Genomic DNA, 23,482 nt, shown 5'->3' with positions numbered 1-23,482 from the left:
TGCAGATCCGAAGTCGCCTGTGTCCACAGTGTAATGACAGGGGACACACCAAACAGAAGCCACTCTCACTGCAGCCAGCTTACGAAGTGATTTATAAACCTAAAAACCTCTCCGATATTGGTGAAACTGAATGAGTCTCAAATGAAACGTGGTCAAAGTCACTCTAGGCCGTTTCTTAACATACACAAAGGGCTTTCCATTTATCACCCACACCCACCTAAACGTGGGTGAGGGCGTCTCATGACTGGTCATTTGGGGAACGTCAGGGGAAGAACCACCTGCGAACTTTAAAACGCTGTTAGAGGTTCACAGCCACGCTTACCCTGCAAGCCTTCCAAGAGTTTGGGGTAGCGAACGTGTTCCTCTGTCCCATGTCCAAGTCTCTGGTTGTCACCTTTTCCCCAGGAGTAAACTTGGCCATCTTTTGTCAGAGCGACAGAAAACTGACTTCCACATCGAACTTTGACGACGTCCAAGTCCTGGAGCTTCTCGACCAGCTTCGGCGTCTTGCAGCCGTCGCTGCCGCCTCGGCCCAGTTTCCCGTAGTCGCCGTCTCCCCAAGACCACACCTGACCTAAAAACACAAACGCAGCCGAGTTACAGTGACCGTCCATCTTCACGGAGCTTTCAAGCGGCTGGAAGTAGCTACTGTGACCAACAAGCACACCAGTCGAGACCACGGATGTGTACAGTTGACATGACACAGACGGTTACTGACCAAATGAAATCTAGTTCATCCTTCGGGCTGACGTAGAAAGACTCAGCGGAAGGAAAGCTTGGGGTTTCCGTTTGCTTCACCTGAATGAACCAGAAAGCCCTGACGCTGACTAGTGTGAGCTCCACAGCAGGGCTTCGGCTCAGCTCTGAACGCCACAGCCCGCTGCCCCGCAGCCCCGAGCCGGCCCCACGCACGGCCGGGCGCACTGAGCTCCCCGCCTGCCGCCCCCGACTCAACCGCGCGCCCATGTTCGTTCCCAGTGTGTGGACTTAATTACGTATGACACCAAGGAATGAGGTAACGTTGCAAAAAAGGTGGGTTTCACTCTGAAAACTAACTGAATAACTTACAAAAACTCCAAAGAGAATTGCTAAAAAAAGCCCTGCTAGATTAGGTGTAGTCGAAAACTATAAAAGATGAGAAAAATCAGAAGAAATTTGACAGAAGAAATGAGATCACTCCACACGTGACTCTGTTCTCGTTCTATTTTACCCGAATCTAAAGGTCAGCCAAGTTCTTGAAAATCAGACAGTAAGGACTTTTAGCGTTTGTGGGAGGTACATCTCTGTCACCACTACCAACTGCCACTGTCACAGGAAAGCGGCCGGACAACATGCATGAGCGAAAGTGAGAGAGCTTGACCCATGTGCCATCGCCACGATGCTCGGTCACACAGCCCGGCTGGCAATCTCAATGTTCGCTGATGTTTTCAGGGACCCCAGTCCCCCACGGCCAGACTGCACAGGCCAAGATGCTTCTACTGTCCCGGTAGTCGCCGAAAAACAGTCGCGGAGCAGGGACTTTTCCCTGCGACAGGGGCACCAAAGAAGCAGTACTGTGAGGAAAGCAGCGTGCGCGGTCCCCAGCAGAGTCAATGAGTCGCCGTGTCGCCAGTTTTACTTACATAGCAGTTCCGCACAAAGAACACAAGGACAAACCCTGACGAGGCCTCCCGAGGAGCACGTTTTCTGGTTAGAGTTTCATAAAGCGTCTCGATAGCTCAAAACCAGACCCTTGAAAACAATGTCTAATCAAAAGCTTCATGCCACAAGAGCCCTTTCGGGTGCCCGATGAGACCGTTTTTCTCTAAGACTCACAGCAGCAGCAAGTTGACTGCTCTGTCCCTTCAGTGTGGGACCCACGTGGACACGAGGTGCCTGAGATGGTCTCTGATCTGCCACTGCCCCTCTGCAGGCGAGCGCAGGCTGAGAGGCCCCCAGCTGATCCCGACAGGCCAACCTCACGAGACCACACGAGTCTACAGACCGACCTCAGATCCCGAGAGACGACGCAACCCGAACCATCTAGCTCGATGATGTACCCTCAAAAAAAGTGAAATGAGGACGGTCTCGCTAATGAACACGAATACAAAACTAAACTTAACGACAAGCGAGCCAGCAACAGCATCGCACCGCAGGACAGACAGACTGAGCAGGATTTGCCAGAGGGTCGTTAGGACATGTAGTCAGCCAGGAACAGTTTAGAACATCTTATTTTTTGTTAAGAAATAAAACACCCAAAAAGAAAGGATGGTAGCCATCAACAAGCTCTCTGGCTCCGGGCTACAGACGTTTCCACTCCGGTCACCTCTGGACCTCTGCCGAGAACACCCAGGGTACGCCCTCTTAAAAGGTGGTGACGGGGCAGCCCTGTGAGGTCACTCTGCTCCAAGCTCGCAGCCCCCAGGGAAGTGGCCGTCCTCGTCGTGAACGCCTACGGGCGGCACAAGTCCCACGTACCATTCTCGGTCACGGCCAGGGTTTGGGCGTCCCCACTGCCGCACGCCACGTCGATGACCTTCAGTCCCTTGAGCCCAGCCACCAGCATCGGAATGGCCTCGTCTTCACTGGAGCCTTCAAACACAGGGGACTGTGGTTACCGGGAGTCCCTGAGAAGCGGCGGCCCCATGCACGCGGCGGGCCCGGCTGCCTCACCGTGGCCCAGCCGGCCGTAGTTGCCGCGGCCCCAGGTGTACAGCTCGCCCTCGGCGGTGATGGCCGCGCTGTACGTGCTCCCGCAGGCGATGTGCACCACGCGCTGCCCAGCCTGCTTTCCACAGAAGGCAGAGATGAGCTTGGGCTCCTCCAGAGGCCTGTGGAGAGGACGGGAAATGTGGGTGCCCTGCCGGCACCTCCTACAGGCGTCTGTCCACCCGGGAGCGGCCTCGCCCCCGCTGGAGCCTTGCGGGAGCCTCGTGTCAGGTGTCACGACGCCACTGAGGAACGCAGGACGCCAGCACCGAACACCGCCTGACCTTCGGTAATCGAGCACCCAGGGCGAGCGCGGCACCGGCCAGGGCGGCAGACCACCGAAGCGGCGTCTGGGAAGCACGCGTACGACCGGGTCCACGGCAGCTCCGCCACAGCGGCCCGGCCGCAGAGAGGACGCTCGGCCACGGGGGAAGGAGCTGCTAGCAAGCCCCAGACTTGGCTTAGGGGCGCCCAGACCAATAGGCCGTGGCAGACAGGGCAGCCGGGGACACAGAGGCAGCGTGAGAACGCGCCATGTTTCGGCTGCGGTGCTTCCCAACCACGTCGCACCGCGCACCTACAACCAAGGGGGCGGGTGGTCAGCCCCCTCCGGACGGCTGAAAGCCATGTGTGCGTTACGCAGGTGAGGAAGGAACGAGGAGCGAGGTTACTGATCACGGTGCCGTGTGCTTTACAAACGGGAAGGCGGAGGCCATGAGGATTAACCGTTTGAAAAGCCTCGCTACCTGATGCCCGCTTTCAGAGTTAGCAAAACGCCCTGCGCATACGATCCAGAGAGCGTTCACTACGCTTGGTGACACCCGCTCTTGCCTCTCCAGAGACATGGTCCACGCACTCAGCGCCCGCCACTCTGCAGAGTAAGTACACGCAGAGAGGCAGGGGGCGTGCCGGGGACAACCACATGACCACTCGGCACTTCCTCGCCGGTCAGCTCAAGCCGCACCCCCAAAGCTCCCCTCCGACTTGTGCCATGTGCTCTGCCCCCGGCCTCCCTGCATCTCCGGGAGCAGTGGACACACTGCGCAGCCTGCACTTCATCTCCACTGAGTAGTATTTTACCACAAAACACTCATGCAGGCCAAAGTCTACACGAGCGCACCAAGGCCGCTGGTGTCATCCCGTGCCGCGGGCAGAGCACCCACCCATCTCCCAGGGGCGACACTCGGGCAGCCCTGTCCATCTAGCCCAGCCTGCTGCAGCTGCGGGAAGACACCAAGCCACACCCTCCTTTCCGCCCTGTTTTGGGGAAAGCAACACGAAGGGAGAGCATGTGAGTTACAGGAGCGGGCCACACGTACACGGTGTCCCCGTGGCCCAGCCGTCCGCCGTCCCCACAGCCCCAGGAGTACACCTCTCCAGTGGCTGCCAAGGCCAGGTAGTGGTGACCATCAGAATGGGCAGCGATTTTGACGATGTTTCTGGAGACAAGACCCTGGACGAGCTGTGGGGCCTAGAAGGGGAAAAAACGGGAAGACAACGATCAGTGGCGCTGCGAGGACGATGACGACACCGCGGGTCTCTCCGGCGCGTCTCACCGAACGGCGCTGCGCGACGCAGCCACACGAGCCTCAGGCAGCTGCCGGGCCAGCTGTCCAGCCACCTGCGCAGCACCAGGGACAGGCACTCCGTACGTGACCAGGCTGCCCTGTGCATGGCGACCCCCGGGTCAAGGAAGAGCTGCCCCCTTAGCAGACACATGCATCCCCCTCCGCCGCCACCCCTGCGGCCCTGTGCCTCGTTGCTACTGCCTGGCCCCCAAAGTTGGCTCACAAATGGGGGTCATGCGTGCAGCAAGTGTCCCTGCGAGGAGTCCCAAACCTCGACGGCAGCACGACTGAGACTCCTGAACGTGAGCAGTCACCCACGACGACCGCGCACTCATAGGCCTTCGGCCTCGATGACGGAGAGCCTGGACCTCACGAGCAACCCTGGCCGAGAACCCGCCACTAAGTGCGGCGGGGGGCGCACACCGCGTGACACCCACCAGCGCGTCGCTGCTGTAGGCCTGCGTGTACACGCGGCCGCTCCGCGACAGGATCAGGAAGCGCTTCTCTGCACAGGCGATCTGCGAGACCCCCAGGCTGGCGAGGCCTGCGCACTGGATGGGGCCGATGACGTTGGCGTAGTATTTCCACCCTATTAAGCCCCATCCGATGACCTCCTGTAATGACCCCTGCAAGAGAGTAAATCCCTTAGTAAAATAAGAACAAAGCAAGTAGAGAAGAGCTGGTTCAAAACATCAATGTGGACCCAACCGGCCGTGTCACCTCGGTGGCAGGTGACGCACCGTTCCTGAGCAGGCTGTGTTCTGCAGCCCTCTGTTCTAGCAGAGTCCATTAAAAAGTAGTGTGGTGGACCCCAAACGTGTTTCAAATGCTCAGTCCACATCAGGTTACCATCGGTACCACGACAGGCAGAAGCCCAAAGGCCAAGGCCCAAGGCTAGGGGACGAGTGTCCCTACTTCCAGGGGGCTGGCGGGGGTCACGCTGACGCGAATAGTCTGGTGGTAAGGAGCTAGTGTGCCCGCCCATGCCGGGTGCATCGCCATGGGCTACTGTACGTGAGCAGAGGAACAAATGTACGAGGTGAATCATCGTGACACTATCTGAGGAGCAAACTCTGGCAACACAAGTGTCCACCAACAGGAAACTGGTTAAAACATCATGACACATCCACACATGGAATACTGAGCCGCTGGGAACATGAGGACAGGAACTGCTCCTTGACATAGGGTGCTCTTCAGCACACGCTGTTTAGTGAAAATACAAGCTACAGAGGTCACATGGCATGCCACCGCTGCCACGTCCCCTCTGAGAACACCACAAGGGCACGCGGACAGGAGGGTGGGAAGATGAAGGAAGGGGACCGGGACGGAGGGCGCAGAGAAAAAGAAGGAACACTGTGTCTTCACACTGAACTCTGATTTTAAACCACGTCCTCATCACTTATCTGGGAAAAAAGTGACTGTTAAATGAAATAAAAACTCTTCCTATTAAAAACAAGTTAGAAACAGCTGGATTCGAATCCAAGCTGGTTCTGCGTAACCCTGGCGATCCAGTTTCCTCACAGGCGCCATGGGGTGATGTGAGGCAGATGCGACTGCTCGTGTGAGGGCCTCGGCGGGCTGCGCCAGCAAGGGCCGTCCACGCACGCGGACTGGTGTCCTCGCTCCGAGCCATCGTCTCACAGCCCTGGTCAGAGCGCCTCGCGCACAACAAAGGCACTGGGCCCCCAGGAAGGCGGGCTGGCAGGTGGCTGTGCGGAGGAAGGCGGCCCTCCGGGGACGTGCCTCCTGACCTCTGGGGACATGGGACACCGCCCATGCTCACCTCACACCGACCACCGGCAACACCTTGATCTGTTCACACATCAGAGAAAGGGCGTCTCCATGGGGGACAGAACGGGAGTCTAGCGCTGGTGCTTACAAGGACACAGAATGGACACCGCTCCGCACACACCTTGTGGGACGCTGGAGAGCTACACAGAGGCGGCATGCAGGGGGTGGCCAGACGGTCTAGGTGGGCCATGACGACCACCGCCGTCTGCTGTAAATCGATGGCGAGGTCGTTGTCTTGTGGAAGAGTCAGGTACCTCAGGAAACTCTCGTTGGGGCTCAGAGGGCCCGACAGAAACTGCAAGAGAAAGTGAGCATGTGTCTTCACAAACAGCGGAAAGAACTAAAGTCACACATGACCTCCACGACTCTTCGCAGTCCGGTACTCAGAGGGATGCGTCACCTGCAATCTGCTCCTTTTGGCAATCAAATGACAAGGGTCACAGTGACGCTGCACTTGTGCTATACACTTACACACTCGCTGCGTCACTGCACGTCTCCCCTGAGCACCACCCACACACAGCCCGGCCGCCCTGCAGGAGTCCCGAGGACTCTCAGAAGCGTCCTGGGGACAAAGCACTGCACCCCCGCCTGGCTTTGAAAACTGAAAACAAAAGCCGCTTATTTCAACGTGAGTGCTATGCGTGCCGAGAAAACCAAATTTTACTTGCACAGTATTAATTCTAATTCTAAGGGCAGAACAGCCTCATTGTCCCAAAGACTGCAACGTGACAGAAAAATTAGGTGAAAATTAGCTGAAACGCTACAACGTAATGGTCTCTCTCTCCAGAAAACACCTGCAAAACCATCCTGTGCCTCTAAAACGCAGCAGTCCAGGGGTTCAGACCCAGAACCCGGCAGGCCAGGCTCCGCCACCAGTTTCGGTGTCCTGGGAAACAGTCACCCCGCACACACAAGGGCCAACAGAGTGGACCACACTGTCCATGCTCTGGTTCTCACGTGTGCTGCGAAGCGTGCGTGTCAGACGGGGCTCTGCGCTGCTCGCGGGCCCATCCCTCCGGCGGCAGGCGCAGAGGCCAGAGGGCAGCACGCACCGTTCCCGTGCGGGGCCCAAGCAAGCACAAGCTGCGCGCAAGGAGGCGGCCCGCGGGAGGGTCGTCAGGCAGAGGAGGGGGCCTCGGGCACAGTGCCCCCAGGAAGAGCGCGCCCCACCCCACGTTCCCAGGAGGCACAGGGCCCTGCTGCACTGGCCCGCTCCGGTGTGAAGGCCAGCACCTCCCGCGCCCCCATCCCAGCCGAGACTCAGGCCGGTGCTGCCGGGAACAGGCACACGTGAAACCCGCAGCACGCGGGGGCAACGGCTCAGCTTGGCAGGAAGGGAGCAGCGTGCCATCAAGCATCGAGGGGGCGGCCGCAGCTGTGACGCACAGGTTCGTACAGGTTGCTCCATCTACCCGACACGCAGCCCAGGACGAGCGCCAGAGCCCCCACCCACGGCCAGGGTGGCCCTGGACACTCTCTAGCTGCTTAAAGAACCCCAATGTGCTCAGGTGGTGTTCCACCACATCACCTGCCACTCAGCCTATGGCCTCCCGCGGCTGTCCCTTAAGCTGTCCCACAAGCTGTCCCACTCTTGGAATCGCCAAACACGTGCTCCCCACTAAAGACCACCACCAATGGCCAGGTGCTCTGGTCCCACTTACGCCGGTCTCTTTAAAAAAAAACGGAAACAGAGACAGCTACCTCGAGGCCAGGCGTGGCTCCGGCACTTACGTGCGAGTCGGCCTCGGCGTGCAGGGCGTCCTTGCCGCAGGCCATGCTCTGGAAGCGCTGCAGCAGCGGCAGCAGGGGGGCGCTGGTGCCCTGGGCCGCCCGCTCGTTGTCGGTCTCCTGCCTCCCGCTGCCCCACAGCTGCAGCAGCAGCAGGACGGCGGCCAGCATCTGGCTGGAAGAGAAAGCGGCCTCACTCTCTAGCGGAAACGGGAACTCTACCTGCCATGGTCTGTCGCGATAAAAGCAGACGGCTAAATAAGACTGAATAAAGTCCTTCGATCTGAAAGGAAACTAAAGTAATGCCATCGAAACCATTCTGGGCGGTAAAACCACTGACGCCAGGATCTGAGCACAGGGCATCGCCTTCCGTGGCTAAGAGACCCAAGACGAGTCCAGAAGCCCAGAGAGCACTTTCTGCAGAGAATTTCTAGGACCTTAAATCAGTGGACTGAAAACAATGACTTCTAAAAAATTAAGAGGAGAAAAAAAGGAACGGTTCCTAGACTGCTAGAAAGCTGCACACAGAAGGAAGCTGTGTGCCAGGTTTGGAAGAAAAGAGCGTGTCCTGGGACGCGGTTCCGGGCTCACGGAACCCCACGCATTTGCTACAGCCACCGAGGCGAAACGCCGCTCACACCGAGGTGTTCGGGCCGGAGGCCCTTCCCCAAGGCCCTGGCCTGCAGCGCCCTCACCTCAGCGAGCCCCTCTGCACAGCCAGCTCCAACAGGATGGCCAGGGCCAGGTGCTGGTCCTGCAGGGGGATGCTGCCCGGCCCTTTGGTGCCCGGCGTTCCGTGGACGTCCCTGCAATGACAGCAGTGGATGAAGGAACAAAACAATGTCAGAGCTTAAAGACAGCACATTAAAAAAACACTGAGGTGTTAATTACATTCTCTCTCTTGAGAAATATGTTTTAATATTCACAATCAAGTTTCTGAGACTCGCTATTAAAATTTAATTAGAGATTTTAAAAGATCAAATTAACTGTAAAGATGTTTTTATTAAATTATATGATTACATTAAAAGACATATGCCGACTTTCTGTAACATAAAATTACATCGCCGTTCAAATCGTGAGTGGAAACATGTTAGATCTGCTTCCAGTTCCAGTGACATGTGACTAGACAATCAACGTTCCTACAGAACTGGAGAAGGGTCGATTTGAACAAGCATCACAGAACCACAGAAACATAGGCAGAATCCCTATGTTTACTTTTATCTCTGATCAAAGAAACAATTTTAACTTTTCCTTGTTCCTAATAATAAGTCTTTTTAACCAAGATAGGGCAGGGAGGATCTCCAACATCGCCATTACATTTGAGTTTTTGAAATTAGTCTGAAGCCCATTTTCAGGGACCCCACTAAACCCAGTGGCAATGTTTGCACCCACACTCTGAGCAGCCAAATTCATAGCCAGCTGGCTCTAAGACCACAGGTGTCCCCACCTGCTGGAAGGGACACAGTAGCGACCTCGGGTGAAGGGAATGAGAAGGGACTCACTTTTCCTCCAAGCGTGCCTTTGCCGCTAACGTTTGTATTGAGTATATGGGTTTTCTTTAAATTAAAAAACCATTGAGGGGGGAGGGGGAAACGAAAAAATAAAATGTTAAGAAAAATTATATAGATGTAGTATGAAAAAGTAAAATAAAAATAAACTGGCATTAAAAAAAAAAATTAAAATACATAGCATGCAAGACCGGAGTCCAGGGTTTTCGTTACAGAAAAATGATTCACATTCAAATTTTGTACACCAAGAAGACTAGATGTAGATTTAAACATTTTCATCTTGAGTGGCTGCTTAGTCCCACGTTGTCTGAGGCAACACTGTCACTCAAATGCTGGCATCCACTTTCTGAGAGGCACACGCAGATGCTCCAACACTTTATGAATGACTTAGCCTCGAGTCATAAAACGTCTGAGAAGATTAACTAGAAAAACGTCTTTCACGTGCCACCCCACTCACGACGACAGCTCAGGGCCTCCGAAGTCCCACCTCCGGGAAGATGAGCACCGCGATGTGGAGCCAGAGGGCGGAAGGCCGCTGGAGCCAGCCCCGGCTCTCAGCTCTAGAGGAGGGACAGCGAGACCCGAGGCACGTCCGGGCCACGTGGCCGTCGGCCGGGAGGGGGAGGACTCACCCGGTCACGACGGACCTCAGGAACCTGGCCGCTCTCTCCACCACCTCCAGCCACACGGAGGACACCGTGTTCTCATCGAAGAGCGAGGCCTCGGGCAGGGCTCGCAGCGCGTCCAGCGACTCCTGCAGCAGCTCGCTGCACAGGTCCGCGTCCTCCCCTGGGCACACGCGCGCGTCAGTGCTGACCAGCGGAGCTGTCCCCGCTCTCCTGGGCGGGCCCCCGCGGCTTGGCACCCGCACAAGGATGCTGCTGTCTCAGGCTCAGTCCCCCGCTTTCCTCTCAGTGAGCTACGGCCGGAACTCGAGGGACTGAACGTGACACAGCTGCCCCGAGCCCAGCCCGTATTTTCGGCTCCTGCTCGCCGGAGGGCACGTCAGTACTCGGGCCCCGCGGGGGATTTTACACCCTTTTCTTTAAAACGAAGCACAACCCCGAAAGGCCAAGCAGACTCTGAAGCCTGTCGTTTACAAAAAGGGAAAGGCGGCCCCAGCAGCACAGTGCCCTGGCCCAGGGACACGCGGTGGCCAAAGTGGGGACAGCCCGCCCCCAGCGTGCGGGGCAGGCAGCGGGCACGTACCTGACCGCCAGGCCCTGCGCAGGAACGCGAAGGCGAAGGACAGAGCTGCCCGGGAGCCGACTCTCGCGAGTCCTTCCACCCCTTTGCCTGTGGGCCGGACACTGCGGACGACACACGTGGGGTGACAACTGATCAGTCAGAGGGATGGCAAACGCCGAAGTTAAATCAGTCGTAGGGAGGGCCCTGTGCCTAAGTGTGTCCTGGGCTCTCCAAATGGCAGGGGCACCAGTGACTTTTAATTTCATTTTTTAAAAACTTTTACCAAATGTCTTTTGTAAAGGCAAAGTTTTCTCTTTAAGAAAACAAACAAACAAAAAGACATTTACAAAAAATTTAAATGACTTGCAAAAGCGCTCAAGAAATAATCTCAGGAGCTGAGGTTATGGGGTGGGTGGGGAGAGACAGTAAACAGGAAATAAGCAGAGAAGGGGGATTAAACCTCGTGTGTGAAGAGAAGGCGGGGCGGCGAGGGGCGGCGAGGGGCGCGGGGAGACCGGGACCAGCCCGACAGCCGCCTGAGGCCCGCGCCCCAAGTCCGCGGGCGCCCGGGCGTGGGCTGGGGTGCTAGTTTCGGCCCCTTCCCTTGCAGGCTAGGTGACTGCCAGGTGCGCAGGTCCCACGTACCTGCCCCATGCTCTTTCACCTTTATCCTGCCGAGGTCGCCCCCTCCCGAACCAGTGCTCATCACTGCCACGGGTCTTTTACGTTAATTCAACAAGATTTGGTTTCATTTTAAATATTTTACAAAGTTATACTAATTGGTTTACCATAGAAGTCATCCTAAAAAGACCAAAAACTAGAATGCAAAATGCACGTACCACACAAACTCAATCATGCAAATCGTGCATAGCAAGTAATTGTTGTCAACTTCGTACTGTTGAATATTTCTACTATATACTGTATCCTCAAAATTTACTATCATCTGTTTTCATATTCAGGGAAATGCTATTAAAAACAGGTAATGATACGGAATGACTCCCCAAGACACGATGTCAAGTAAAACTAGCCGTGAAGACGTGGGGACACCCAGAGGCAGCTGGTACGCATGTGTGTGGGTCCTGAGCCGTGCACAGGGGGTCTCTGAGGAGACGCATGACACTGTGGTTTGTGACAGACTCGAAGGAGAGGCAGGCGCCTGGGAGACAGGAAGGAGGGGGTTGAAACGTCCCTCCCGAATGAGAAGTCAACAGTAGGCGACACAGACGTGCGATAAGACACGAGGTCTGGAAGACAGAAACGCACGTGCTGCGTCTTCTCGCATGAGGCGGGGAGCACCCCGGACACAGCACCCCGAGCTGCTGGAGGGAAGCGGGGAACTGGGTCCCCAGCAGTCATGACCTTGTGCCTGGACAGAGCCCAGCAGTCCTGAGTTGCGCGGTGTAAGGACCGCTCCATCTTCAGCAAAGGGCTCCCCGATTCCCAGACACTCGAGAACAGGAACCGCGGCAGCTTGGCCCCACAAAAAGGCACGCACAGCCCACCACTACCCAGTAGGCTAAGAAACAAGGACGTCTCCAGAAAGTTAGGGATGTCACCAGGCGGCTACAGAGCACCTACCATCAAGGGACACGTGGAGAACCTGGGCCCGTCGCGCATGGCCCGTGACCAAAAAGGATGCACAGCCATGGCGGAGGGGTGTGGCAGTGGCTCAGAGATCCACATGTGAGACCCAGCACTTACACGTAGAGAAACGAACCTTAGGCTCACAGAGACCTACCCACGAAGACGCACAGCAGCTTTATCCACGACACGCAAAAACCATAAACCGTCATCTCGAGACGTCCTTCACCAGGTGAACCGGTAAACCCAACGTGGCACGCCCACAGCGTGGAGTCCCTCAGCAATGCTGACACGTGCAGGCACGTGGAGGACTCTCCGGGGAATGATGCTGAGTGGGAAAAGCCCATCCCAAGAGGTGACAGGACAGACTTGGGGAACAGAGCAGTGGCTGCCAGGATTTGTGGCCAGGGGAAGGCAAAGGAGGCGAGTGTGGCTATAAAAAGGGTCCCTGTCCTGTATCCCGACTGTGGCAATTGTGAGAGAAATGTACACTTGTGATAAAATCGCGTGGAAACACACGCACGGCGAGAGTACAGAAACTCGGGACTCTGCCTCAAAGCCCACACGCCAGTTGTGATGCTGTCCTACAGGCCTGCGAGCGGCCTCCCCCGGGGAAACGGGGTGAAGGGGGGAACGGACCTCTCTGTACTGTGCCGTGTAACTGCAGATGAATCCATGACTAACTATCTCAAAATGAAATTTTTTTAAAATAGAGGCATTTCCTCTATTTAACGAAAACTAGATTTCAATTAATCCATCTACCCATAATGACGTCACCACAAAGGAAAGAGCACAGAAAGATCAGCGGGGCTCTCAGCGACTTCTGCGTCTCAGGGAATTCGGTGTGAGTCAACGAACACAGAGTGCGCGGAGAGGCCACGACCCAACGACCCACACAGATGGCCACCCGTTCTCGGCCAGCGAGGAAGAGCTGTGCCACATCACACGGGCCAGAATCCTCCTCCGTCATTGGGTTCAATTTCTCTTAAAACCAGTACTCGAACATATGACATGTGATGTGATTTCAACTAGATTTAAACAGGAAAAAATAAAGATGCGACACTTAGCACATGTCCCTGGGAGGCGAGATAACGAGGCTTTTCTTCCCCTGCTGCTTTCCATGTGCTCTATAGGGAGTAACAGTCAATGTTCCAGTCAGCTAAACCCCGCTCTCCTAACCATATCAAACATGAATCGTATCTGGAAAGGCTTTAGTCTGGCCTGCTGAGAACGAAAGTCTGACAGCAACACACCAGACGAACCTTAAGCTTTCTAACGGCTGGTAGTTACTGCCTCAGAGAAAGTCTGCGGATGTACACCCACGTTAAAACTCACATACCTGAAAGCATCTCTTGTAATAGGAGAGTAAGAAGATCATATTAGGAAGAAAAAAAGGAAGCACGTATACTTATTAGGCACTAAATAGTACAATCTGACTACTCCCCATCCAGTAGCTAAACAAAACAAATATGATGTTCAGATCCCACTTTCAAATCTAGAAGCACTGATCCAAACCTGTGGCTGGCTTCTACAGAAACTGACAGAAAAGTCTTTAAAATAACGGCACAGATTAGCAGGGCCGGTGACTATATGAACACATTGGCAGTCACGCTCCAGATTACATGAAACGTTCAAAAAGAAAAAGCAATGATAAAACTATATAAAGACGAAAATTGAACTATATTGAAAGCCCCGATCAAACTTCCGTGGACAAAGCGGCCTGAATCTCATATTTTGCTGGTATCTGAACTCCTTCCGCATCATTTTGTTACCTTTTTTTGTCCACAGGAGGCAGAGAAATGCTGCTGCTTTTCCACTTAACCTTGACATTCTCCTGGAAAACGGTTCTACTCAAGGCGATGAAATAGCGTTCCAAGATGACCAGCCTCTGCTTGAGCCGCAGGGCGGAGAGGGTGCTGGTGGCTGACCGGACGGCCAGAGAGTGCTGTTCTCTAACCAGCACGGACAGACACTCCTTCAGCTCATTCGCGTCTGCAAAACAGGAAACGTCCAGCCTCTCAATGCCCTGGGCACCACTTGTAACCGCGGTAATGAGCCCTCGCGGGTCACACCTGAGCGCCTAACACGGGCCCAAGACGGCCAGCGCTTCGCGCACATGAGGTGGCCCTCGCCGTCGCGATCGAGAGGTATGTAAACTTGACGGAGGAAAAAACCGAGACGCAGACAACTTGCCCACGGTCACCGGGAGGAGTGTGACACGTAGGACAGGCTGCTCTCGGCCATGATGGTATACTGCTTCTCTCTAAACGGTGTTAACTTTTTAACACAAAATTCTAAATTCAACTTATCAGTAACATATTTCTTAGGCAGAGAGAAAAACTCTATCCGTTATTTTCACGTTATGAAACAAATTCTGTTTTTTGGGTGGGTGGAAGAAAACCTTTTATTTTATATATTCTTTTTATAACTGAATTTTGTGTTGTTTACCTGCATTTTCTACTTGAAAAAGTAAAGTTACAAAAAGCAGGTATGGACATATTTAATAGCGGACAAAACAGAATTCAGTATGAAAAGCATTATGAGACAAACGAACAAATATTATATGATTCCACCCAACGTGAGGTCACTAGACGAGCCAAAACGCAAAAGAGAGAAAGCCGAATGGTGGTTTCCAGGGGCCTGGGACAGAGGAAAGGGGAGTTATGGTCTGACGAGGACGGAGTCTCAGTGTGGGAAGATGACGAAGTTCCGGAAATGGACGGTGGTGACAGGTGCACAGCAGTGCGAACGTACTTAACGTCACTGAACTGTCACTGAAAAGCAGTTGAAATGGAAAACTGCATATTATATATAGCTTACCACAACATAAAAAAATCTATGTTAAATTTTTTAACATTCTATGACGTGCAGAAAGGCGGGGCCTAGTCACCCTCCAAAGCCCGAGAACCTCACGGCCACCGGACCTGGCTGCCTGCCCCACACCCAGCTCTCCACGATAGACTTGGCTCTGCGCGCAGGGGCGGGCGCGTCCTCTTCGTCCTTCTTCTCTTTGTCATCCCCATCTTCCTTCTTTGTCCCACTTTGAGTATCAACACCGTCATCTGGAAAATTGAAAAAAAATGTTCCATCTTAAATTGCTTTTCAAAACTGAACATCCATCCACTTGTCAGTCTCTTCGCAGATGTCCCTCCCAGAAATGGAAAAGTTTAAGTTACAACTCACACCGTCAGCTAAATGATCATTTTTTTATTACATGAACCGTCGCTGTTGACAGGTCCGGTGTAACGCACAAAGTGAGGAACCGCCCAGCGCCCCCTGCTCCTGCGTGTTCTTTCTCGGCAGCACACGCAGCAGCCCCGACTCCCGGTGGACAAGCGGCCGTGACGCACTCTTCCAAAAGCAAGTATCGTCAGCGGGTCTTGGAAAAGTGCTAGAAATGCACATTTCCAGGCCCGGTGCCAACTCTAAGGGATTAGAAACTCTGGGGGTGGGACCAGCCGCGGGTGTCTGACCAGGGCGCGCCTGGGGAAGAACGCCTGAGCTAAAGAGTCAGGATTTAGCTCTTTTTCAAAATCACTGGGGTTAGCCAAGGCAAGACATATTTCAAAACTTAAAAGAAATATGAACTGGAGTGCCTACAAGCTGCAGGTGAGACTCAGAGGAAAGACCACACAGGGAGGTGGTTTTAAGCCTTCAATGCACATAGAACAGTGAAATCCAGACAGCTTGTAATGCTATCATTTAGACCGCAATCCCCAAAGTGGAAACAAAGCTTCACAGAGTAATGCTCAAACACTGCAGTTTCTGTAGCACATTCCAAATTTCTATAAAATGCAATTTACACAGGTCTCTGCAAAATGAAAAACACTAGTTAAAGGCTCTTACCTTTTCTAGGAGGAAGGTCTCCGTTCTGGGTTAATTCTGTCCCAGTGTACACAATTTCTCCATCTCTAACCATCTCGTTCCACAGACCACAGAGCCCGTCCCTTGTGAACGCAAGCTAGCAATGACAAAGAAGATAAACTTACGGAGTGATCATACGCACGATGCAATTCTTAAAGAATGACATGAAAAAAACTCATTTCCTCTTATTCGATCATTCAACATTTAATGAAAATTATCCCAATACATGTGGTTAAGTGAAAAAGACACAGCACGGAACAGTATATACGATGCTACTTTTTGCGGAAGGTCCAAGAAAAGACACACGATGCACGTGCTGTGCAAAGAAAAACTAGAACGACAAAGGTTCCCCATGCGGAGCTGGGACGGGGCCCGCGGATGGGAGGCAGCGCAGAAGAATGAAGGCGAGACTCTGAGAATACCTTATGAATTTTTACTTCTAAAACATATAAATGATTACCGTCCTCAAAGTTAAAATTAAATCATAAAAAAGCAAAATCTACACTTGGGAACAAGCAAATTAACCTCTGTCTATCAAAAAGAAAAGTGTTGCAAGGGCCTTTTGAACTATACATCTCGAGTTGGACATATTCAAGGAAAAAAGAAATCTTAAATGTTACACATTGGTCTTATTGATAATCACAATATTGACATGAAAGGTTTTAAACTATTTCATGTTATACTCTATTGTAAACCAATCTAACATAACGAAAAGTACGTTTATGACAAAATATGCCAGTGTTACTAGAAACTAAGGTTTCACTGTAAAAAAGAGAAAAGTCGAAGTACATCGTGAAGGACGATCTGCATCGAAAACCTCGCTATGAGCTGTATTAGAATACAGCTGCGTGCCCCATCTTTGGGAAGGGACTAGAACTGGGGGCACTCGAACGCGGTAAGCACACCCAGCACCCAGATACTGGTTTCCAAGTCCCACTAAACGACACCGGCATTCTTGGAAACCAGGCTGATGGGAGGGCCAGCGCAGACAAAATGAGCCTGGAGTATCTCGTTTGTACCAGAAAAGCTGCTCAGAGCCTGATGGGGACTACTGGCCAAACTTGGAAGAACTTACAGCATCAAAATACACAACTGTAGTGGACTGCAGAAGTAAATAAAAACACATCAGTCCATAGTGATGTGGACTGCCTGTATCTGGGAGTCAGCAAAGGCTTCCCAGAGCAATCAGCCAGCGAGGCCCAGGGCACGGCAGATGCCCAGAAAGGCACCCACCCGGAGAACCGCAGGTGCAACAGAAGACTCCCATGGGACACACGAGATACTGAAAGACTCATCTCTCTGCGCATCTTGCAGTGGAAGGCCAGGGCTTCATTGTGCTCACTCGCTAGGAGACCCACTCACTAGTTCTCGGCATCGTTCCAGCATGTATCACCCTCATGAACCATCCACTGTGCCCGGTCTCCGCGCCTTCAATCACAGCTAGCAACCTCAGTACCGCTGAGACGCCGAAGATGCCTCCTAGGAACTGAGGACGGAAAGATGGAAAGGAGCCATGGACTCAAGTCACCACCACGCAAAATACAAGGCGTGGGCATCAGAGCGGTCCCCGACCTTTGTGGCTCTAGGGACTGGTGTTCCTATGAGAGTCTAACGCCTGATGATCTGAGGCAGAGCTGAGGCCGTAATGCCAGCGCTGGGGAGCGGCTGCAGATGTAGAAGCTTTACTCGCCAGACCACGGCTCACCTGCTGGGTGGCCCGGTTCCCGACAGGCCACGGACCGGCACCGGTTCCCTGCCTGGGGGTTGCGGACCCCTGTCATAAAAGATTCGAGGAAGGAGGAACATGACTCAGGCAACACGAAGCCAGCGTCCCCAGAGGAGGGCCTGAGAGAGCTAGACTGTGCAAGGAGCGGTGAAGCCCCTGGGAGAATGTCCCAGGGCACTGGGAGGGAAGCACAGGGTCCCGAGGAGAACGAAGCCAGGAAACGGGAAAACAAGCAAAGCATCGTGAGAACCGCCCGTGCAGGAAATGAAGGCCACCTCCGCTTGTCGGTGTAAGAGAATGTGTATGATTGTCTATTGTCAACTTGTCCTCGTGAGTGGCTAACTCACAGAGACGTTCCCAACGGGTGAGAGTAAAGGTTTTCATTTTAACTTTTATTGTACCAAATGCAGATGCTCCTAATTAGCATCATTTGGTCTTAAGACCCTTTTTCATCTGCCTCACACGTTCTCACCTCACACCTCTAGAGTGACACAGCAGGTAAAGGCATTTTCATCCTAAAAAAAACCCCAGCAAGGCGGGTAAGAACAGGCCCAGTTTTGAAAGACAATAAACGGATTGAACGACTTGACCAAGGTCACACAACACCAAGGCTGCCAGAGGTAGGGCTGGGGAAGAGGCCTAAGTTCCAGCTTGTTCTTTCTCACCAAAGTCGTGACATGCAGAGAGGATGCCTTGGAGAACCGTGCAGTCCCCCACGTGGGTGCTACCGACACCTGAACACCAAACAGCGTGGGCGGGCCAACCTAAGGTATGTATTAAAATGACCACCTCAGAACTGTATCGTTACACAATATAACCCAAAATAGAACATGCCAAGTCCATACACAGCATTCTGATGCACTTACAGGTTAGAAGATGTTTATTTTTTTGTATCTTTGAAATATGCCTTAAATGTGATCTGTTCAAATATTTGCACATGACAAAAGTAAAGGTCGTCGCCTTTTTTTCTTAGCCTTGCAGAAAAAAACAAGTGACTCAGCACCTACTGAACACAGTACAACACAGCAATTACACAGAACTTTAAGAACAGATTTCTGAAGCAACTGGGAAGGTCAGGCGGGGGGAACAAGGCACATCTGTCTGAAGATGTCAAGGCAGCCAGAAGAGGCAGCCTGAGACCCGAGAGAGGAGGACAGCCAGAGGCCTCAGGTGCCTGCCCGCTCTGCGAGAGGACCAAGAGCTGAGCGGAGCTTCCGCCAGGCAGGCTGGCGCCGACGTCCCCACAGGGCAGAGGCCTGGCAGACACTGCACGCTGAGCGGGACCTCGGGGCCGCACACACCAGAAGTCGAGTGAGGCGGAGGCCGACCGCCTTCCCGGGGAGGCCCGGTCTCTCTCCCGACCGCCCCGCAGCAGCCTGCGGCTGCTGGTGCCGCTGACTGGCTGGATCTTCCGTGGAGGTGGCTGCTGTCACCCAGAGCCTCGAATAATCATGACAAACTCCGTACACAGTATCTGGAGCTCAAACAGAAATTACAATGGGTGAGACAAGACCATGGGATTGAAAAATGAAAAAAAAAAAAACAACATAAGACGACAAAAACAGATCGAGTAGACCCAGAAAACAGAAATACAGACACAGACTTTGTCCTGGAAAGGAGCGCCCGAGCGATGGATTAAAGCGCTGACACTACTTGTCAGATGCCAGACCAGGCCGTGAGGGAAGGGGACGGGAAGACAGGACAAGACGCACATGACGCCCATGGCACAGCTTGTTACTACAGGGGTCGGCAAACTACGACCTGGCCACAGGCCAAATCTGGCCCACCACCTGATCTTATGTGACGCACAAACTACGAACGCTTTTTACAGTTTTCAATATTTGAATAAGAGAAGGAAAATCTTTCGAGACACGTGAAAATTCCGACATTCAGAGTTCAGCATACATGGTTTTACTGGAAGTCAGCCACGCTCACTTCTTCACGCGTTGTCTGTGGCTGCTTTCACATGCCAACGCACAGGTGAGTAGTCGTCCCAGGGAACACACGGCCCACAGAAGTATCTACTGCCTGGCCCTTTCCAGGTTTCCCGTCTGTGCGATGGCACCAGCCCCACCCTACAGAGAGCCGCTGTCCGGCAGACACACTCGTTAGGCATGCGGGGGCTCTTCTAAAGGCTGGCACGATGAACCCACAGGACAGTCCAAGGAGGGAAGAAAAAAGGGGGGATGAAAGTACCCAGTTCCCTTATCTCCCTCGCCAATTAACCGGTGAGCGTTCGCCCCACGGGGAGCTCCTTCCACCTTCTAGGCTGTGTCATCGGCTCTGCTGTAGGCAGCTGGGACACCATGACCCACACCCTGCTGTGCGACATGACATCCAAGACTGAAAGCAGACAACTCCCCATCACGCCAAGCACTGGGCAGAACCCTGAGAGGGCCCAGACAAATTAGCCCAGGACTGGAGACTGGGCTAGAGCAGCCCAGACAAGCCGGATGATCGAGCTTGGAAAAGGTCGAGTAACCTACGCGTGCCAGAGAAAACTAGTGGTCTTTAAGGAAATCAAACGGAACCAGCACCGAGTAACAGTATTTATCAAGTCCAGCACTCAATAAGAATTACCAGGCATGCAAACATGCCCATAACCAGAGCCACCAATCGATAGAAATGAATCTAGAAATGACAGAGATGACAGAATGAGCAGACAAGAACGTTAAAAGCTCTATTACAGATGTGCGCCACCTGCTCACAGAGAGGAAAATATACACAGGATGACAAGTGAAACGGAAGACATAAAAAGGACCCGAATGGCCTTCCTACAGATGAAAAATACACCAAAGTGATGTATTAAATTAGACATGCAGAACAGTTGTACTATAACCCACCACCACACACCATGCGCGCTCCCTCTAAAACTCACGTACTCCAGGCTCTACACCACAGCTACAGGCTTACGGCCCATCCGTCCTCCTGGCAATCTACCGTAAGCAGTCACCTGACAATCTGTGTCCATTCGATTCCTCAGGAAGGGCTCATGGAAACGGTATTTCCTGAGTTCTCACTCACTGATACGTTTGCGTCCTTTTTACCTAAAAACTCAGTTGTGCTAGAACATAAAATCCTGGGCTCCCATTTTTCTCGGGTGCCTGAAATATGTTACTCAATTTTCTTCTGCATAAAGCCTCTTGTCAAAGTCTAATAATAAACTTGTTTCCTTTTCCTTACAACTATTATTGATCTTTTCCAAGACCAAAGCTAAAAGTCAGTTTCTTGAAAAAGACTGACAAAATGTATAAACTCCAGACAAGACTGATCCAAAATATAGAGAAGATATAAATAACCAAATCATGAATAAAAAAGACATGAAAGACATCACGAGTCATTATGAACATCAATTAAGTAACCTGTATTTACAAAATTCTTTTATTTCTACACTTTATCAACTGTTAAACATGAGAACATAATTTACCAAGATGTTCATGTTTTATAACCTACTGATATTTCTAAGCATCAAGTGACAATACATACATTTAATAATTTTAATCTTAAAAGCTAACCTGTATGCTTCACCATTTAAAGTTGATGCTTAGAAGAAACAAATAAATAGTCCAAGTTTAATTACTGATATGTTCTACAACTGTGATGGACCTCAAGAGCAATATGCTGAGTGACAAAGCCATCTCAAAAGGTCACATACCATACAACGTTCTCGTGAAGACAAAATCATAGAGACGGAGAACAGATTAGTGACTGCCAGGGGTCAATGATGGCGGCGGGAGGAGAGGTGACTGCAGAGGGAGAGCCCTGTAGGTAACGGAACAGTTCTGGATCTTCAGAGTGGCGGTGGTTACACAGACAGATGTGACGAAGGTGACAAAGTGGCACAGGCCTATGCGCACACAGTACCGCCAGTGTCAACCTCCTGGTTTTGATGTTGCATGAGATGTCACCTCTGGTGGAGTCTGGATAAAGAGTATGCAGTGACCTCCCTACTTTCTTTGCAACTTCCTATGAGTGTATTATTATTTCAAAACAAGAAGTTTTTAAAAATTGCTTCGCACATATCTAATTTCATGCTCCACTTCAAAGAACCCAAAAATAGAAACTATAGGAAATTCATCTGAGTACAGCTTATGCAACGCAGAACAGAATAACACCATTCTCGGACCCTTGGCCTTACATCAAGAACAGGTACCACTATTTTTTACAACTCCTTTGCTTAATCGACTCTCTGGTGTACTGAAAGCCTACCAAGCACACCAGACAGGACTTTTACTGTAAATATAAAAATGTTACTAGCAGTAAATGGAGCTGACACTCTTAGCTCTGTATTTTATTACCTCTTCAAGAGAGCTGTAAAGGAAAATAGGGCAATTCGAGGGTCTCCACACAATTAGAGTAGTGAAGAAATAACAAGCATTAGGTAAGTAAAACCAGGCACGTGCCCGCCGCGCGATGGGCACCCCATCAGACAGAAACTGACAGAAATCGCAGGCTTGACGCAGGTCGCAGGCTTGACGCATTTAAACACATATGATCAAGAAAGTCTAAGACCACCATCTGTGCACTTAATAATACGCACGTATAAAGTGTTCAGTCTTCAAAACCTTTTCCTTTCCAAGGTTGCTGAAAACCTCTAGGGCATTCATTTCAAACAGAAACAGCTGTAGAAAATAGATTTTCTAAATCTCGTGACTAAGAAACGTGTTTCTGCCCCACCTGTGAGTCATTCCCCAGGTGTCAATTCTGTTCCCAACACAAAGCCCCAACTAAGAAATGGGGCACTTGCCACTCCAAGTGGGACAGACATCCCCAGCAAGACAGGGTCAGACCTGTGGGTGTGAGACCTGCACCCTAATGTGTGTCTGTCTGCAGGAGGCTCCAAAAGGTGAACCTTTGTCTAAAAACTCCTTAGGCAAAACCGCAGCGTTCATTCCTCGCATTTAATACGCAATGCTGAAGAAATTATGTAAAGCCAAGGTCAGTAAGCACTTTTTCCACAACACTAACTAGCTTCAGTACCCGTGACACATTTTTCCTCTGGTGCACTGTCCAAAACCTACGTCTCTTCACTTACCCGAGGAGTAATTAAAATACAGCTACACACGAGCTGTAAAAACAGCAATAAAAACTATGCAGTAACAGGTACACTTGAAGTTACAGGAAATAAACCTGTTTCTCTCAAGATCCGATTTGCATCCCCTTCCATACCCCAGAGGACGCCTTAACCGGAAATTTAAATATGGAGGGAGAAACGCGCGAGAAGGCATGTCTAAACCCCACCTGTATGTCTGTTTTCAGCCATTTGGAGTCCAGGCGAGCCTGGGCGGCCAGACAGAAGGAATCCGAGGGCATCTTTCCTCCAGCCCCCGCCCGCTGTCAGACCTGCAAGGAAGACGGAAACGCTGAAGCCCTCGAGCTGGGAGAACTTCCCGAAGACCCTCCCGCAAGGTTCAATGCGGCAAAGAGACGGGGATGGGGGGAGGGCGAGGGACAGCGGGGGGAAGGGAAGGACGGGGACAGGCGGGGACGAGGGGAGGCCTACTTCCGACGCGGGTCGGGGCCACGCGCGGCATTCGCCTGGTGGCCGCGCCGCGCCGGGGAGACCTTGAGAACGGACGGTCACAGGAGACCGGACCCCAATGTCATCCCCATCGCTTCAACCCCAAACGTAAACGCGAGCAGAACAAGAGGCCCGCGTTTGGCCGACCGACGACGGCGGCGTGCATCTGCCCTTTAACCGCGCCCCAGGGAGTGCTGCGCGACACATGTTACCAGAAGGTTTTCCTCAGAAAAACCCAAAACAATAATCACTTGGAAATGGAAACAGCCGGAGCCGCGCGCCGCTGACGAGCCGCGCAGGCCCAGGTCCGGCAGCCGCG

At 52.4% G+C, this 23,482-nt stretch overlaps 1 protein-coding gene across 1 annotated transcript in view; it reads right to left on the bottom strand.

Moving 5' to 3' along the window:
• The window catches only part of LOC102887399 (E3 ubiquitin-protein ligase HERC2), a 114,318-nt gene extending 90,836 nt beyond the window's left edge, over positions 1 to 23,482 (bottom strand). The window contains exons 1-15 of the mRNA XM_025043506.1: positions 23,415 to 23,482; positions 22,884 to 22,985; positions 15,899 to 16,013; positions 14,977 to 15,114; positions 13,825 to 14,044; positions 10,493 to 10,593; positions 9,916 to 10,072; positions 8,471 to 8,581; positions 7,779 to 7,950; positions 6,169 to 6,342; positions 4,694 to 4,882; positions 4,008 to 4,159; positions 2,653 to 2,810; positions 2,458 to 2,571; positions 323 to 574 (exon numbers count right to left, since the gene is read on the bottom strand). Of these exons, the coding sequence (XP_024899274.1) occupies positions 323 to 574; positions 2,458 to 2,571; positions 2,653 to 2,810; positions 4,008 to 4,159; positions 4,694 to 4,882; positions 6,169 to 6,342; positions 7,779 to 7,950; positions 8,471 to 8,581; positions 9,916 to 10,072; positions 10,493 to 10,593; positions 13,825 to 14,044; positions 14,977 to 15,114; positions 15,899 to 16,013; positions 22,884 to 22,955 (2,125 nt within the window). The 5' untranslated portion in view covers positions 22,956 to 22,985; positions 23,415 to 23,482. The remainder of the gene's footprint in view (positions 1 to 322; positions 575 to 2,457; positions 2,572 to 2,652; positions 2,811 to 4,007; positions 4,160 to 4,693; positions 4,883 to 6,168; positions 6,343 to 7,778; positions 7,951 to 8,470; positions 8,582 to 9,915; positions 10,073 to 10,492; positions 10,594 to 13,824; positions 14,045 to 14,976; positions 15,115 to 15,898; positions 16,014 to 22,883; positions 22,986 to 23,414) is intronic.

This window comes from Pteropus alecto, unplaced genomic scaffold (assembly GCF_000325575.1).
Source record: "Pteropus alecto unplaced genomic scaffold, ASM32557v1 scaffold102, whole genome shotgun sequence".
Lineage (NCBI taxonomy): Eukaryota > Metazoa > Chordata > Mammalia > Chiroptera > Pteropodidae > Pteropus > Pteropus alecto.
This window is presented reverse-complemented; position numbering and strand designations above follow the sequence as displayed.